The 13,873-nt window shown below is 37.9% G+C and overlaps 1 protein-coding gene across 9 annotated transcripts in view; it reads right to left on the reverse strand.

The window, feature by feature from the left end:
* The window catches only part of LOC122828276 (rho guanine nucleotide exchange factor 28-like), a 50,577-nt gene that overhangs the window by 15,807 nt on the left and 20,897 nt on the right, over positions 1-13,873 (reverse strand). For 4 of the 9 annotated variants that reach the window (XM_044111691.1, XM_044111689.1, XM_044111688.1 and 1 more), the window contains 8 exons: positions 6,953-7,074; positions 6,471-6,841; positions 4,465-4,639; positions 3,946-4,063; positions 3,648-3,728; positions 2,622-2,664; positions 921-1,010; positions 210-333 (listed from right to left, as the gene is read on the reverse strand). In XM_044111691.1, coding sequence (XP_043967626.1) covers positions 210-333; positions 921-1,010; positions 2,622-2,664; positions 3,648-3,728; positions 3,946-4,063; positions 4,465-4,639; positions 6,471-6,841; positions 6,953-7,074 — 1,124 coding nt within the window. The remainder of the gene's footprint in view (positions 1-209; positions 334-920; positions 1,011-2,621; positions 2,665-3,647; positions 3,729-3,945; positions 4,064-4,464; positions 4,640-6,470; positions 6,842-6,952; positions 7,075-13,873) is intronic. The other 5 variants (XM_044111692.1, XM_044111696.1, XM_044111693.1 and 2 more) reach the window with 3 other exon arrangements.

The following is a 13,873-nucleotide window of genomic DNA, read 5'->3' on the forward strand; positions in this document are numbered from 1 at the left end:
CCCCCAGTGCAGGAATTCTGACCGGGCTTTTCTGAGGGCTGTTAACAGTTTTAGTGCACTACTTCCAGAGGCCTTTCAGCTCTGACTTTTTAATTAGAAAGGTCAACTGCAGGGATTTTTCAGTCACATTTTAAACACATGCCAGCAAAATCTCATCCAGTAGGAATTTTATTTTCCCTTTGGAGCAAAGTCCCTCAGCGCCGACTCACCTTGGTTTTGCTTCGGGTACTCGACATCCTGCTCTTTAGGAAACTGAAGGTCCGGCTCACTTTGTACTTCTCCGACTCAACCTTAGATGGGATTATGTATTTATCCCACTCTTCATCCTCAATCCTGTATGATATATTCAAAGGGAACTCACTCTCACATGGTTGCAGAATTACCTCAGCACTAAAATCTAACATGCATCCTTTTTGCTATGAAATGAGCTATTATTTTAGTACTTTAACAGACTGGAAAAGGTTAACTAATCAGGAAAAATGGTGTCATGCTGAAATGAAAGAATGTCCAGACAGTCTTCCAGAACCCCTGGTCTACAGATTATTACTCTTAATAACATGCTTGGCATGCTTGGAAGTCACCATGGACTCGAGTGGTTGCTATTTATAGATCCACCTTGGCAAACTCCAGTTATTAATTTGTCATCTAACTTACAGACACTAATTGTTGCTTTTAAGCCTCCTAGGTTAAAAGCAACAATGACAGAGAGATAGGAAAGAAACATGCAATGAGAAGCTACCTTTCCCTATATATTAGACTAAACTACTGCACATTCCTGCATAGCCAAATACAAATACAAATGCAAAAGAATAAAAATCTGCGTGTTTAACAGATGGGCTGGAGATTGGTGCTACAGCAGGGACAGAATGAGATATACCACACGTGCATGTCTGTGAGCCCATTTTTTTAAGGAGACATACTCTTTGAGGAACTCTGTAAGCGTGAGATGTTGGAGTGATGTCGTGCTCTCCTCCTCTGCTGACTGGGCCCGCTTACGGAAACCCAGAATCCTGTGTGGATATAAAACACCTCAGAAAGGCTTCATGTCTTCTTAGGTAGGAAACTCAAAACGGAAAATTAATCTTGTTGGTATCTGGGATTAAGGTTTAAAGAAACTATGTCACAGACCTTTGTTACTAAAGGGTTTAAATAGAGTTTTAGTGGAACCAAATTACAACATGCCAACACTTCTCCCCCAATATCAGTCAGTTTCATTTAAGTTACAACATTTATGTTCTTGGCCAGGCTTCACCTACTGGACAGATCTTACCACTAATTCTAGAATACTGTAAATACTCAATGAAATAAAAAGGTGTCGTGACTGAAAAACATGGCCAGACCAGCATCCCTCTGTAACCATGCCTGGTATGAGGTGTTTTTGACGATATCCTGTGTTTGGTTTTTGCCAAACATGATTCTGTTCGCTTTGGCTGAACATTTCTACTTTGGCATCACTGTTTCAAAGAATATATTTCTAGCAGTCTTGTGATTCATGCTATTTTGCAGATAATTATGGTCACACTGATAATTATCAGTTATTAAGTAATGGAAATGTGTATTTTCTTTTTTTCAAATTAAGCTCTTCTATTTTGTCTTTGCCTTCCTTTAAGTAACAGTCACACTGCAGAATGTGTTCTTTGTTTTTGTACACTTAAGAGTGAGCTTTTTATAAATTTATAACCAAATCATTTTTACTACGCCCTGATACGCCCAGCTGTAAAATTAAGAGGGTGTGTTTTCTTTTTACCACTATTGTATCTCTTGTTCATATTAAAGATCAGTTGTTTCTGCAAGACATTAAATGTTAGTCAGTATATCCATTTAAGTGTCTATATATCCAATATAATTTTCTAATTTTCTAATACCTAGGGGTGTAGCAAGTTTTCTTCATGCAAGATCCCATAACATTAAATCACAATATTTCCTATTGAAGTGACTCCAATCTCAAACCCTAGCCAGTCGTGGTCATGGTGGCTTTGCTTGATCTTTGAAGTTTATTTTAAAGTAACATTAAAATTCTGTCCTCAGCACAACTCAATATTGTCTTGTTTTGTGAGTTTTATGTATCATTATATCCCTACTATTATAATGCCCTGATGTTTCCTATGTTAAAGCAGTAAATGTTTTTTAGCAAATGAAGAAGTCAGTAAGATGAAGATGAACAATGGCATATGAATGAAATATGTTACATGAATGGAAAGAATTTAAATGTTACTTCAGAACAGCTGTTTAAATCACCACCCAACATAAACACTACAGTATGCACACACAATAAATTCAGTACCACTGATGTGGTACTGATGTTTCCTGATGTTTCTTGACATCCAAGAAGGCCGAGGGTTTTGCTGTTTACTCTGGGTTATTTTGAGGTTGCAACCAGAGAATACTCTCAGACCCAGCCTGGCTACAGGAAGCATGTCATATCCTGCACACTAAGACTCTGGGTAGTTCAAAACCAGAGATACAAACACAAAACCTCCCACACATGTGTACACATGCGGGCTCCATCTAAGCTAATCTGTATCTGATGTTCACTACTGATGACTAAAAAAAGGGACGTAGGTCTGAGTGAGAGCACAAGCAGTTCAGCAGACCTGATGGTCAGGAACGTGCTGGTTTACCTCTTTTCTCTCGCCGTTTCAGTCAGGTTGAAGGCTCTCTGTTCTGTAGCAAGGAAACAAAGAAGTTATAAAGTCAATGCATTTGAAAATACAATGCAGTGAAAAAATTGTTTCCCCCCCGCCATCAGATTTATTCTGTTTTTGCTTTGTTCAAAAAATTGTGCTTCTCCCCCTAATGAACAAAGTCACTGTTTGAAAACCAATTTTTTAAAATGTAAGTAGATTAAGTGACCAATATGAAAAACAGAAGAAATCTGTAAGCGGGCAAATATATTTTTTTTCATAGCACTTTATTAGATGCCACAGAATCACAGAAAGATCAGCTGATAGAATTGGAAACCCCCACCAGGTCTCATTATTATTTAGTTAGAGGCAAAAACAGGGATCGCATTAAAAAGCCTGAATCCAGCAAACCCCAATAGAGCAAGAACAAACACAACCTTTTCCGCGAAAAACCAGATGACAGTGAAGATGGAAAAATAAAAAGCCAAGAGGAAAACAAAACGTGACCAAAGGGAAACATAACAGAAGCCTCAGACCAGAAACAATTCCACCATCCATCAGATGATCAACAGGAGCTGAGTGTTATTCCAAATCTCCATTATTCTGCTAGTGAGCCAAAATAGGTCCTTTTTTGTTATGAATTAGTTTTTGGAAAACTATTATTTTGTTATTCATGGAGGAAAACTAATGAAGATTGAGAAAAGGTCTGCTTTTGATTACTGGACATCTGAAAATATGTTCTTTCAGTGGTCTCATGCTCACCACAAGGAATTAAATCCCACCACAAATACAGAACTGCACAATTAGGGCAACAATGGGAAACTACTGGAAAGTTGATCAGACAACAAAAACAGGCTTTTTTATCTGCTTTTCTGATTTCTTTATAGTGGGACTTAAATATAAATATCTCAAATGTACCTTGTAATTGAGCAGCTCTTCAGATGAAACGAGTCAAGAAACAGTAAAATGCTTTCACCAACAAACCAAGTCGATGTCTAAGTTGCAACCTGCACTCATACTTACTAACTTGGTTGAGACGTGATAAGGATTTAGAGAGAGATAAAGCCTGAAGTAGCGAACGACCACTGCTGCTGAAAGTGCCATCTAAATGGAATAAAGCAGGAACTTAATGCTGAAAACTTTTAGTTTAAAATTGTAAGTCAGAAACTACCATTGTCTCATCATTAGTAGTGCTACAGAAGCGCTATACCAAGGCACAACTGTACGTTATGGTCCTAGAACTGGCCACATTTTTCAGTTCAGCTGGCTTGTAAACACAAAGGTGGGGGATCGCAGGACAAAGATGCCAAAGTTCACGCACCTTCTTCCAGATCATTGATAGCCGAGTCCCGGTTCAGCAGAGGCCGCGATGGCCTCACCTTAGGGGAGGAGGAGGAGTAGGAGTAGGAGCGCAGACGAACCTCAGCATCTTCTGGATTCTGGATAAGAAAACACGAGTGATAAAAATGTTGCAAGGGAGAAGTTCACAAGTTCTGTCAATGAACAGGGAGATTTGGAGAACAGCACAGTCACATAAGGCAAACAGACCCATCTCTGACCTTTAGTCCTCATTATTGATTGAGCTATTGACAATCTGACCTTGTCTACTGATGGCTGTCAAGGTAGGTTGTGTTTGTTGAAAAACTTGTATTGGAGGATGTTTTTGTGGAATGACTGAACAGGGTTCAAATTTGAATTTAGTTTTAAAAAGGGTATAATCAGTTGATGGAGAATATTATAAACATATATAGTAGCACTGAATCCAAGATGTTAGCCACTGAAGGTTTTTTCTAATTATCCAGTTCCAATTTTCATCTGCTTCTAATGGACTGAGATGTACCTTGTTGTACTTCTTTGCAGTTTCAGACTGTGAGCGATTAAAATCTGGTGACGTGTCAAAAGAGTCCCTTTCTTCTCCAGAGCTGGACTGCAGGACGGACCTCTGTTTCGAAGATGAGCAAGAGTAGGAGTGGCCCAAAACGTCCTCTTCTTCACTGTCACACTCTAGACTTGGGCTATTTACCCGCAAAGAGATGCAAAACAAACAGATAACACACATGGTGGGGTTACAACTCTGAATGCTAAAATACTTTTCAAAGGCTAATTTGTCCAGCATCATCCAAAGAACATACAGGTAAATTTATAAATGTAGTTGAAGGCCTGTATTTGACTGACTTTTTATGGCTGTGTAAGTCTTGTGTCTTCCCTATTTTATAAACTCAACACAACTCTTGATCCTAGTTAAGAAAGGAGTGCCTCAAGGCTGTTTACTCAGACCATCACCTTTTACTTTTATGTAATCCAGTGTCAATAAATTATTTCTCATCAGGCTAACTGCATGTATAAGTCAACTCTTATCTAGCAGAAAATATCAGTTTTTCTGCCAATGCACTCATACTTAGCCACAGTAAAACCCTTAGGGGAAACAGTACTGCCTGTTTGTGGCAGAGAGCTGGAGATATAGATTGTTTGTCTAAAATCCTAACATCCATTTTCAATGTATGACCAGATGTGAAAGCACCCAAATACTCCATCCATTCAGGAACTTGTGGCTGAAATTCTCAATTATGATTTTGTAGTTTTCCATCAACATTGCTTAATGTCTTATTTTCCTGTCAGAAATTCTAAGAAATGGGAGATAACTACGTAAGAGAAAAAGGATATGTGTGTATCATCAAGATGATTTCTACAGACGACTAAGAATAGAGTGGAAATCACACAAAATAAAATGGAGCTAAATGACGTTTTTATGATGATTCTGATGACGGCATTTGACTAAATGTAATGTTCACCAGTGGTGACTGCATGATGTCTTTATGATGTAAAGCACTTTCAGCTGTTTGTTGCTTAAATGTGCTACACAAAAACTGGAATTGTATAACAATATCCTTTTTACGTTTAAACCTTATAATATAATTTTAATACATTATACCTATTTATCATGTCACATGTTCATACAATACTAAATTTCCAATGAATCAATGTGATCATTCATTGTATAAACATGGAAAGTGAATTGTCAAAAGAATACATTTTTCATGATGTAGCATAATCTAGTTCTATTTTTATTTTGTTTAGATAGGTACCAGCTCTACATATCTGTAAGATTTCCTCTATTAGCAAAAAACGTCCATACTTTGGATGATCAACTGTAGGGTGTTGCATATTATAGATGCTGTGTAAGGCCTTTGTTGGATTTTTATCTTTTTCTTGAAATTGAACACGATTTTCAGATGCTGTTCTATTGTTGGATATTTTTTTTCTTAGGTCTGACACTTTGGTACTCAACTTGACCACTTGTCCTGATATTTTCAGGCATGCATTTTACAGCGTGTGAACAGCAAAAAGTTGTTTAAAACTTGAAAAGTACCATTTTTCAAACAAATGAAAATTCAAGCGAAATGTTAATTCAATACTTTTCATGTCAAAAGCTAAAGAATCAGATTGTCACCTGTTCATAAATGTAAAAATCTAAGAAGGTCCATAAGTCAAGTTAGCTGTTTGACAATATCCTAGTTTCTGATAAACTTCATAGAATTTTGAGGAATAAAGCCAGACTGCCATCATAACCTAGAAAACAATACTAACTACCATTGTCTGCAAATCTGATAAAGATTGCTGAGAGATTTCTTGAGGTCGAATCACACTGAGGAAACTCACACAAAAGCTCAAATGTATCAGGACTTCTTTCTTGGTACTTCATCTTCACTAACTGCTGCAAAAATTGGCCCAAAATAGTTTGATGAAGCAGCTGCGTTAAACTTAACTGTTTTTCCATGATGCCTTAAGTATTTATTGCAGCAAGATCATGCAGTGATGAAACCCACAGCAGAAACAGAATCATACCTCAGGCCCTGGCTCGCATCGGTCAAGCTGCACTCCTTGTGCTTCATAGCTGGAGAGTCCAAAGGACCAGTCAGCGTCTGTCGCCTCTGCCCTCCCTCAAACAAACGAATTGCGGAAGCCAAGGGAGAGGAAGGAAAAGATGGGGAGGAGGCAAAGGGATAAGGGGGAGAAACACAAGAGTATGCCTCCCTGCCATTGTCCCAGCCTGGGCCCTGACTTCCCCTTGGCCTGCGATGGGGTGAGGAATGGGAACGATTCTGGGAGCAATTCCCCGATTCAACGAGAGTGGGAGAGAAGGAATCCCAGCAGGATGAAGGGCTGACCTCCTCCTCATCCCCTGGAGACCGATACTTAATGTCAGCTCCGTCCACCTGAAGCAGAAAAGGGAAAAAGCGACAAGAAGAAACTTTTCTGTATGCAGATTTCTGTATTTTATATTAAAAGAACTTTCATTCACAGATTAAAAAGTGACTGTGGCTCACCTGGTCCACCAGCATGGCGTTGGCGTACACTTGGTCTTTGCCGTGTATCATTGCTGAAAGTCTGGCAGCTGCTGCCCGAGTCGGGGACGAGGCCTGGCTCTCCCTTATAGACTGGCTTTTCTCTGCACGGAGAGGGGATTTTTCAATATTACATTTGGTTTCCAGAGCAACACCAAATGACTGCTCACAAACACGGGAAGTGACATAGACATCCTGGGCAGATCCATGTCATTGTTCAGTATCAAGACTCTCTCTCTCTCCGTGAGTGTGTGTGAGTGTGTCAGTGTATTTTTGCACATACATGAAGTTGCTGTGGATGGAAATCTGGAGATATGTTTGTTCCCCGCCCTGCTTTTTGATACAGCAGCTGAGTGGAAATAGCTCCTGGCGAGCACACAGTGGCATTGAGAGGAACCCTTCCAACACAGAGGAGGCACTGTGAGCTGCAGTCTGGCTGTGCTGATCAGCAGGGGAAAAACACACACACCTCTCCCTTGGGCATGTTGCTCTACACAAAGCACACCTTCTCCGCAACACAGCTTTTAAAAAAAAATATATATATATATATATATATATATATATATATATATATATATATATATATATCAGGCTACAATGCAGCATATGCATTTGAGTAAAGAGGCTGCAGCCCCATGAGCCTCTGAGGAAATATTAATAGTTAACTATTGTTCAAACTTGTATGAACAATCACAACTAAAGGTCTGTAAATGTTAAGTAAACTCAGAAATCTGAGAATGTCCATTTTAAAACACAACCAGTCAGGCTCAAATTGCTGATGAATATCATGTGAACGATCAAAAGCCTTCAAAGACTTCTTAGTTTTCAGGGTTAAAGTAAAAAAAAAAAAGAAGAGAGGAAAAAAGTATTGTGAAACTCAAAGCTACAGCATATTTGTGATGATTGATTTTAATTTGATTTAAACTTCAGTCAAATTCCAGGAAATCTCCACTGTTTCTTACAACAAACATTGTTTACAGTCTAATTTTGTTAAATATCATCACTGCACTCCGTGGTCAAAAAAATGCATCTCCAACTTGTATATTTTTTCTATTTTCAAATCATGCTGGACTTACTTTTTAAATGTCACTTTCTCCTGATTTTAGCTCTTAGTAGCCATATATAAACAGCTCAACTGTGTACAGTCATATGCAGAATTACAGACTATTTTTAAGCTCTATTTGCAATGTACGTACAGCTTCCCCTCCACAATACATGTTGCACACCTGATTCTCTCTTACCTTTCCAGAAAGATTAGATTATTTTTGCTGTTGAAAGGCTTCATATTTTTTTGACCTATGGATCTCAAGCTCCAAACCTAATCTCACCATATGGTACAGTTGTGTGGATTTAAGTTAAATTGCAGTGCCTTACAAACATTTGGCACTGCAATTTAACTTAAATTGCAAACATTTTCTCACATTACAACCTCACACTTCAGTGGATTTTATTGAGATTTTATTGACTAGACTAGAAAAGTAATAAGAAATGGGTTATCATCAGCTAATATTTTTAGCAGATATAAAAAAGAGCCTTTATTTCCAGAACCCATGTTCAACTTGTCCCATTATTTTTGAAATGGTGCACTTGGAGGCTTTTTTTGTCTATACTCTGGCTCAGAGGATTTGCTGAATTAAAAAAGCATTTAAAATCTTGTTGTCAAGTCAGAACTGTAAACACGTTTCAAAGTTTGTTCAAAAATAATAAAAAGGGAATCAAGTGCAATGTAGTGAGTCAGAATATTTATTTTCTGAATGAAGTGCTTTTCTTTGAAAAACCACAAGTGTAATGACAGCAGTTCAACAGTTCAACAGCAACAAATCAAGATGTTGAGGGTCTGATAGATTTAGATCATTTGCAAGAGAGTCCAGTGTGAGAGGCATGTCTGAAGTCATAAAGAAACTGCAACAAATTTAAGAGACATTAATAGCCCACACAGTCCGAGAAAGTCTCTGGGTGATCCCCTTTTCACCAGAAAAAATATGAAGATAAAAGCTCCAGTTGGTGTCAGTATAACTCGGTATAAAGGTTGTTAGTAAGACTGAAGTCCCAGACATTATTATTGTCATTATTCATTATTGCCATTATTGTACAACTCTGTGATGAACCACAACTGTTTGTTTGATTCCCAAAACAATTCAAAAAACGTAACAAGGAAGACAATTAAGGCGAAAATCTGCTGCATTTTTTTATTTATTTTTGATGGTGTATTTTTTTTTATAGTAGGGACTACAAGGTATTTTTATTATATTAAATATAAGTATGTAAAAAAAAAAGATCAAATTAGCAGCTTGTTTGAAAGTTTCCACACTACGCAGAGGAGGGAAGCTCATGAGCTTAGGTAAATGTTAATTATTTTTATGACACTCATTTTACAACCTTTAAAACTTGCCTCCAATTATACCAGGGGCGGGGGGTGAAAACATATTTTTGGCAGAGCTGCTTCTACCACTTCTCTTCCAGCTTTGTTTAAAACCAAAACTCTGCAGTGTTCTTTAAGACAAATCCATTGTAACTATTAAAGTGAGCAGAAGAAGAGAGGTTCAGCATCTGAAACAGAGAATAAATCAGACCCACAATTGGCTGTGCTTCCTGTGAGCGGCAAGTCCCATAAATCTGAGAGGCAACAGGGAGTCAAACGGACACTGATGAGGACGCCAGATGATTCCCGTCACATCCACATTAAATCTAAATGAATTAACTCTAGTTGAACCAGCCGAGTGTATACACAGATTACCCGACATCGTCCCTCATTCTCCAAAGTCCTGACATACTCTTCAAACAGACAACAAACTGTTGCAGCTACTTTCTTAAATCCTCTGGGCCCAACAAGCTTCTACTCTGTTTGAAATGTGAAACCACATCTGAAATATCTGCACAAAATCACATCAGGCACGCTACTACATATCATCGGATTAGAACGAGTCCAACCATTTAATTCACAGGGGGTGGTTATATGGGGATGGGGTTCAGACTGCTGACTGAAAGTAGATAGCGTTTCATATAAACCCATGTCATGAACTTGACAGACGGGCTAAATATTTCAGGTTCTGGGCCCGATCCAAAGCCACAGCTGGCTGCCATGGACTCAATTACTCACACACCTCTGACCTATAAACAGTGACTCAGTGAACATTACTGTCAGGCAGCGAGATCTGTATTTAGCATTAGTTAACCAGTGAAATAACACATGAAGCAGAGGCTTTATATTCTTAACAAGATAGAGGACTATCTAACTTCATAGGTAAGATAAACCTGCTCACAAGTTTAACAGTTCTAAAACTACAAAAGAGTTTTAATAGTAGCACATAATATCCCTCTATATTTGTTTTGTTGTTGTTGTTCTCATAGATGGTACAACTCTCCACAACGATTGGCACCAATGTTAAAGGTGCATAACAATTATTAAATATACTTACGTTTAATTCAGTTGAATCCTAAAAACTTTGAGACAAAGCAGTCTTACAGCCTGGTTGTCTTAAAAGAGCAGTATTATATATTTTCCTGTCACTAGAGATTCAATGATGCATGAAAGAATCAAAGCAACATTCCAAGTATGTTTTTGATGAGGGAGCAACATATGATATAAACCTCAAAAAAGTAAATTTCACTTAATACTCCTTTATAAACACTTTCTAGGGGTGCCAATAACTGATGCACAGGTGATTTGTTTTATTAATAGTGTAGTCTTATAAAACCTATTGTTTAAAAAAACAGATGCATCAGCACATTTACAACAGGACTTGGTCTTTTTAGCTTGTTATTATGCCACAAAAATAACAAAAAATAGGGGAAAGCATTCTTATCAATTGACACTGCAGGAACATGATGCTGGCTGAAGGGTGAGGTTGTCTCTGAGGATTTGAAAATGTCATTAAAAAATCAGAAAAACTCACTGATAGCCCTCATAAAGTCAGTTCTCCAAAGAACTGAGAAACTAGGACCTTGCCAAGCAGCTCTGGGTTCACCTTCCAATATGGCCTTCTGCATTCACAATATATGAAAAGTTAAATTACCAAACTATTTCTAATTTCTCATGGATTGTTTCTCACAAAAACTGTGTTAAAAATTGAGTGAATTATCTATTTGTGAATATGTTTTGTGTGTGGTTAAAATGGCTGCTGCATGGTGAAGTAGTTGCTTGCAGCAAGATGGTTCTGGGTGCAAGAAGTTTGCATATTAAAGGAGGTTCTCTCTGGGTACTCTGGCTGCCTCCCACAACTCAAAAACAAGATTGTTAGGTTATTTGGTCATCTAGATTGTCCTTACATAATGTGTATGAGTGCATGGTTGTTCCTAGTTGACTGTGCTTTACTTAATCACAGCCGATTTATTCATATCTACCTTGAAATAACCAATAATAAAACCAGTTATACAAATAAAACATATCTAGCCTTTATTTTGAAAAGGTAAAGCCCTTTTTTACAGTAACTGTTCTCTCACAAACATACAGTGATATGCTTCAATAATAAATCATTCAAACTACTCACAACAGAAATTATACAAAAAAATATAATGCAGAGTACAGTAATAAGGATGTTGGTAGGTGATACTTCAATGTTTACCAAACATTCTAATAAATGCAGTGTGTTTAATGTATGTGGAGGAATGCGATAGTCAGAATAAATTGCTATGTGAGAGCCAACTCTATACAGTAGCAGCAGCATGAAAAAGAGAGCATGTAGGTCTGCACAGACAAAGACAGCAGTCACAGCCAGGTTTCCAGACCAGGGCAGTTAAACATGCAGAGAGTGACCCTTCAACTCCTGCACACCCCAGGGAGAAAGAGATGGAGTGTGCTTTGACATAAAAACACTTTCTCAAGGTTTCTGTCCAGCTAAAGTGTTTATGCTGAAACCAAAAATTCCAGATACATAAAATTATTATCAGAATAAACATTTGGAGCAATTCTTTTTGAGAGCTAAAGAATAATTTGCTCATGTTGAAACATTTCTTATGATGTAAGTTTCTTTTTAAACACCTATCTAAACCAGGAGTCACTCTGAAGACAGCTGAGAATAAAATAATAATCAAAGTCGAAAGGATTCATAACAAATGTTGAAGTATCATTTTTCAGCTTTGTTTTTAAGGACATTTAAACCATTAAAACGTTGCTCACCAATATCCACAAAAATGGCTCTGAGTTATGACACCTGCGGTCGAATTTCCTGGTCCAAGCATCACATACTCGTCGTGTTTACATTTGAATGCATGAAGAGATCGAGTCAGAGAGCCAGACTGAGCAGCGATCACTTCTCACAGTGAAGGAACAGCCATGCAGCTGTGCACACCTGAAATCACAATTCACTTTTCATGTGTTGAAGAATGAAAATGTCTGTAAATGTTGCATCCTCTTGTGACATTTAAATGTTTGTGCAGAGAGAGTGTAAAATATTTGCAAATGTCAGTAAGCATCACCGTGACACAGATAATCTTCCAGAGGATTTATGGAGAAAGTTGAAGAAAAGAGCACTGGAGGTAAGCCATGACACAGCCGTGGCAGTAACAGGATCTTCCCCTGCGCCTCTCTTTCCTTCCAACAAACACAGCCACTTGCACACAAGTCATAAGCTTTAAAACCACAATAGAGTAAATTTGGACTATTTTAAGCTCCTATGTTAGGTTTCCCATGAGTCTCCCTGAAGGAAATGTTAAGTTAAAGCATACACGTGAACTTTGGTAGCAAACGACTGAGTGTAAACTGTTACTATCAATAGAAGCTTGAAGGAAACTGGATTGCCGTAAAAGTAAAATGCAGGATGACACACAAGATCAAGCTTTTCTTTGGCACTGTGCTATATAAGCACCACTTTTAGACTTTTTTCACGAAACAGCACAGCCTGAGGATGATGAATGCCACAGAGCGCTTCATCAGCCTTCCAGTGAACATCTGACATTCCCCAACATGCTGTCAGAGATCAGGTTACATCACTGGAAAAGATGCGGCAAGCTAAGTCTGACTGAGCCGCCGCTGTGGTGTAGAATGCCTGAGAGCGACAATGCGTAATGGGAACAGTTCTAATTTTAACTTTATTGTTCAACAGTGAATGGTGAAAGATATATCTGCCAAGAGGACACTCACCTGTCATCTTTAGTGTACAGGAAGAAAATAACCTAAGACTATAACACTTTTTAAACAAGGACACATCTATTTGTTGTCCAGCTTACAACAAATAGAGAACTTTGTTGTAGACATCGGCTAGTAATCTCTATCAAGGCACAGAGTTTTTTAAACGTTACTTTTTCAAAACCACTACGATTTGCAAAAATATTGTTCCTATAATTTACAGTCATTTTAATGAGACTAAAGTTTCTTCTGGCTGATCCTCTTCCTTACTTTTTCTGCTGCAAACTGCCAATAAAATGGATAAGAGAAGTCTCCACACTGTTCCCTCTATTACAAGAAAGCCAAATTTGGAGTTTTAAAATCCTTTTCATGGCGTAATATACTCTGTATTATAGTCGTTTTACACTTTTCAAGCCCTGATCAGCATGTCTGCTGAACAAACAGCTGCAAGCTGCCTACTCAGGCAGATGTTTTGACTGATTGACAGACTAATGTCAACTTTTTGCTCTACAAAGAGCCAAACACAAAAGGGTATAATATTGATGTAAAAAGATTACGTAAAGATTCCAGGCCAGATAGACTACTTCTACTATTGATTGTGCACTTGAAAGTGCTAAAATAAGCATCACTTTACATCATCGCAGTTGATTCTGGACTTCTTTCAGTTCTCCTTGGTCTAAGTTTATCCTTTCATCCCACTTCACATAACGTCCTCATTGACAGATATGTTTGTGTTACTAACACACTCTTCAAATACTTTAAATCATATTTCTTGGACTAAACAAAACATGAGCAGTCATGGCTTGCAAACTGAAGAAGCGTTAATCATCACATTT

The sequence above is a fragment of the Gambusia affinis genome, linkage group LG03 (genome assembly GCF_019740435.1).
Source record: "Gambusia affinis linkage group LG03, SWU_Gaff_1.0, whole genome shotgun sequence".
NCBI lineage: Eukaryota > Metazoa > Chordata > Actinopteri > Cyprinodontiformes > Poeciliidae > Gambusia > Gambusia affinis.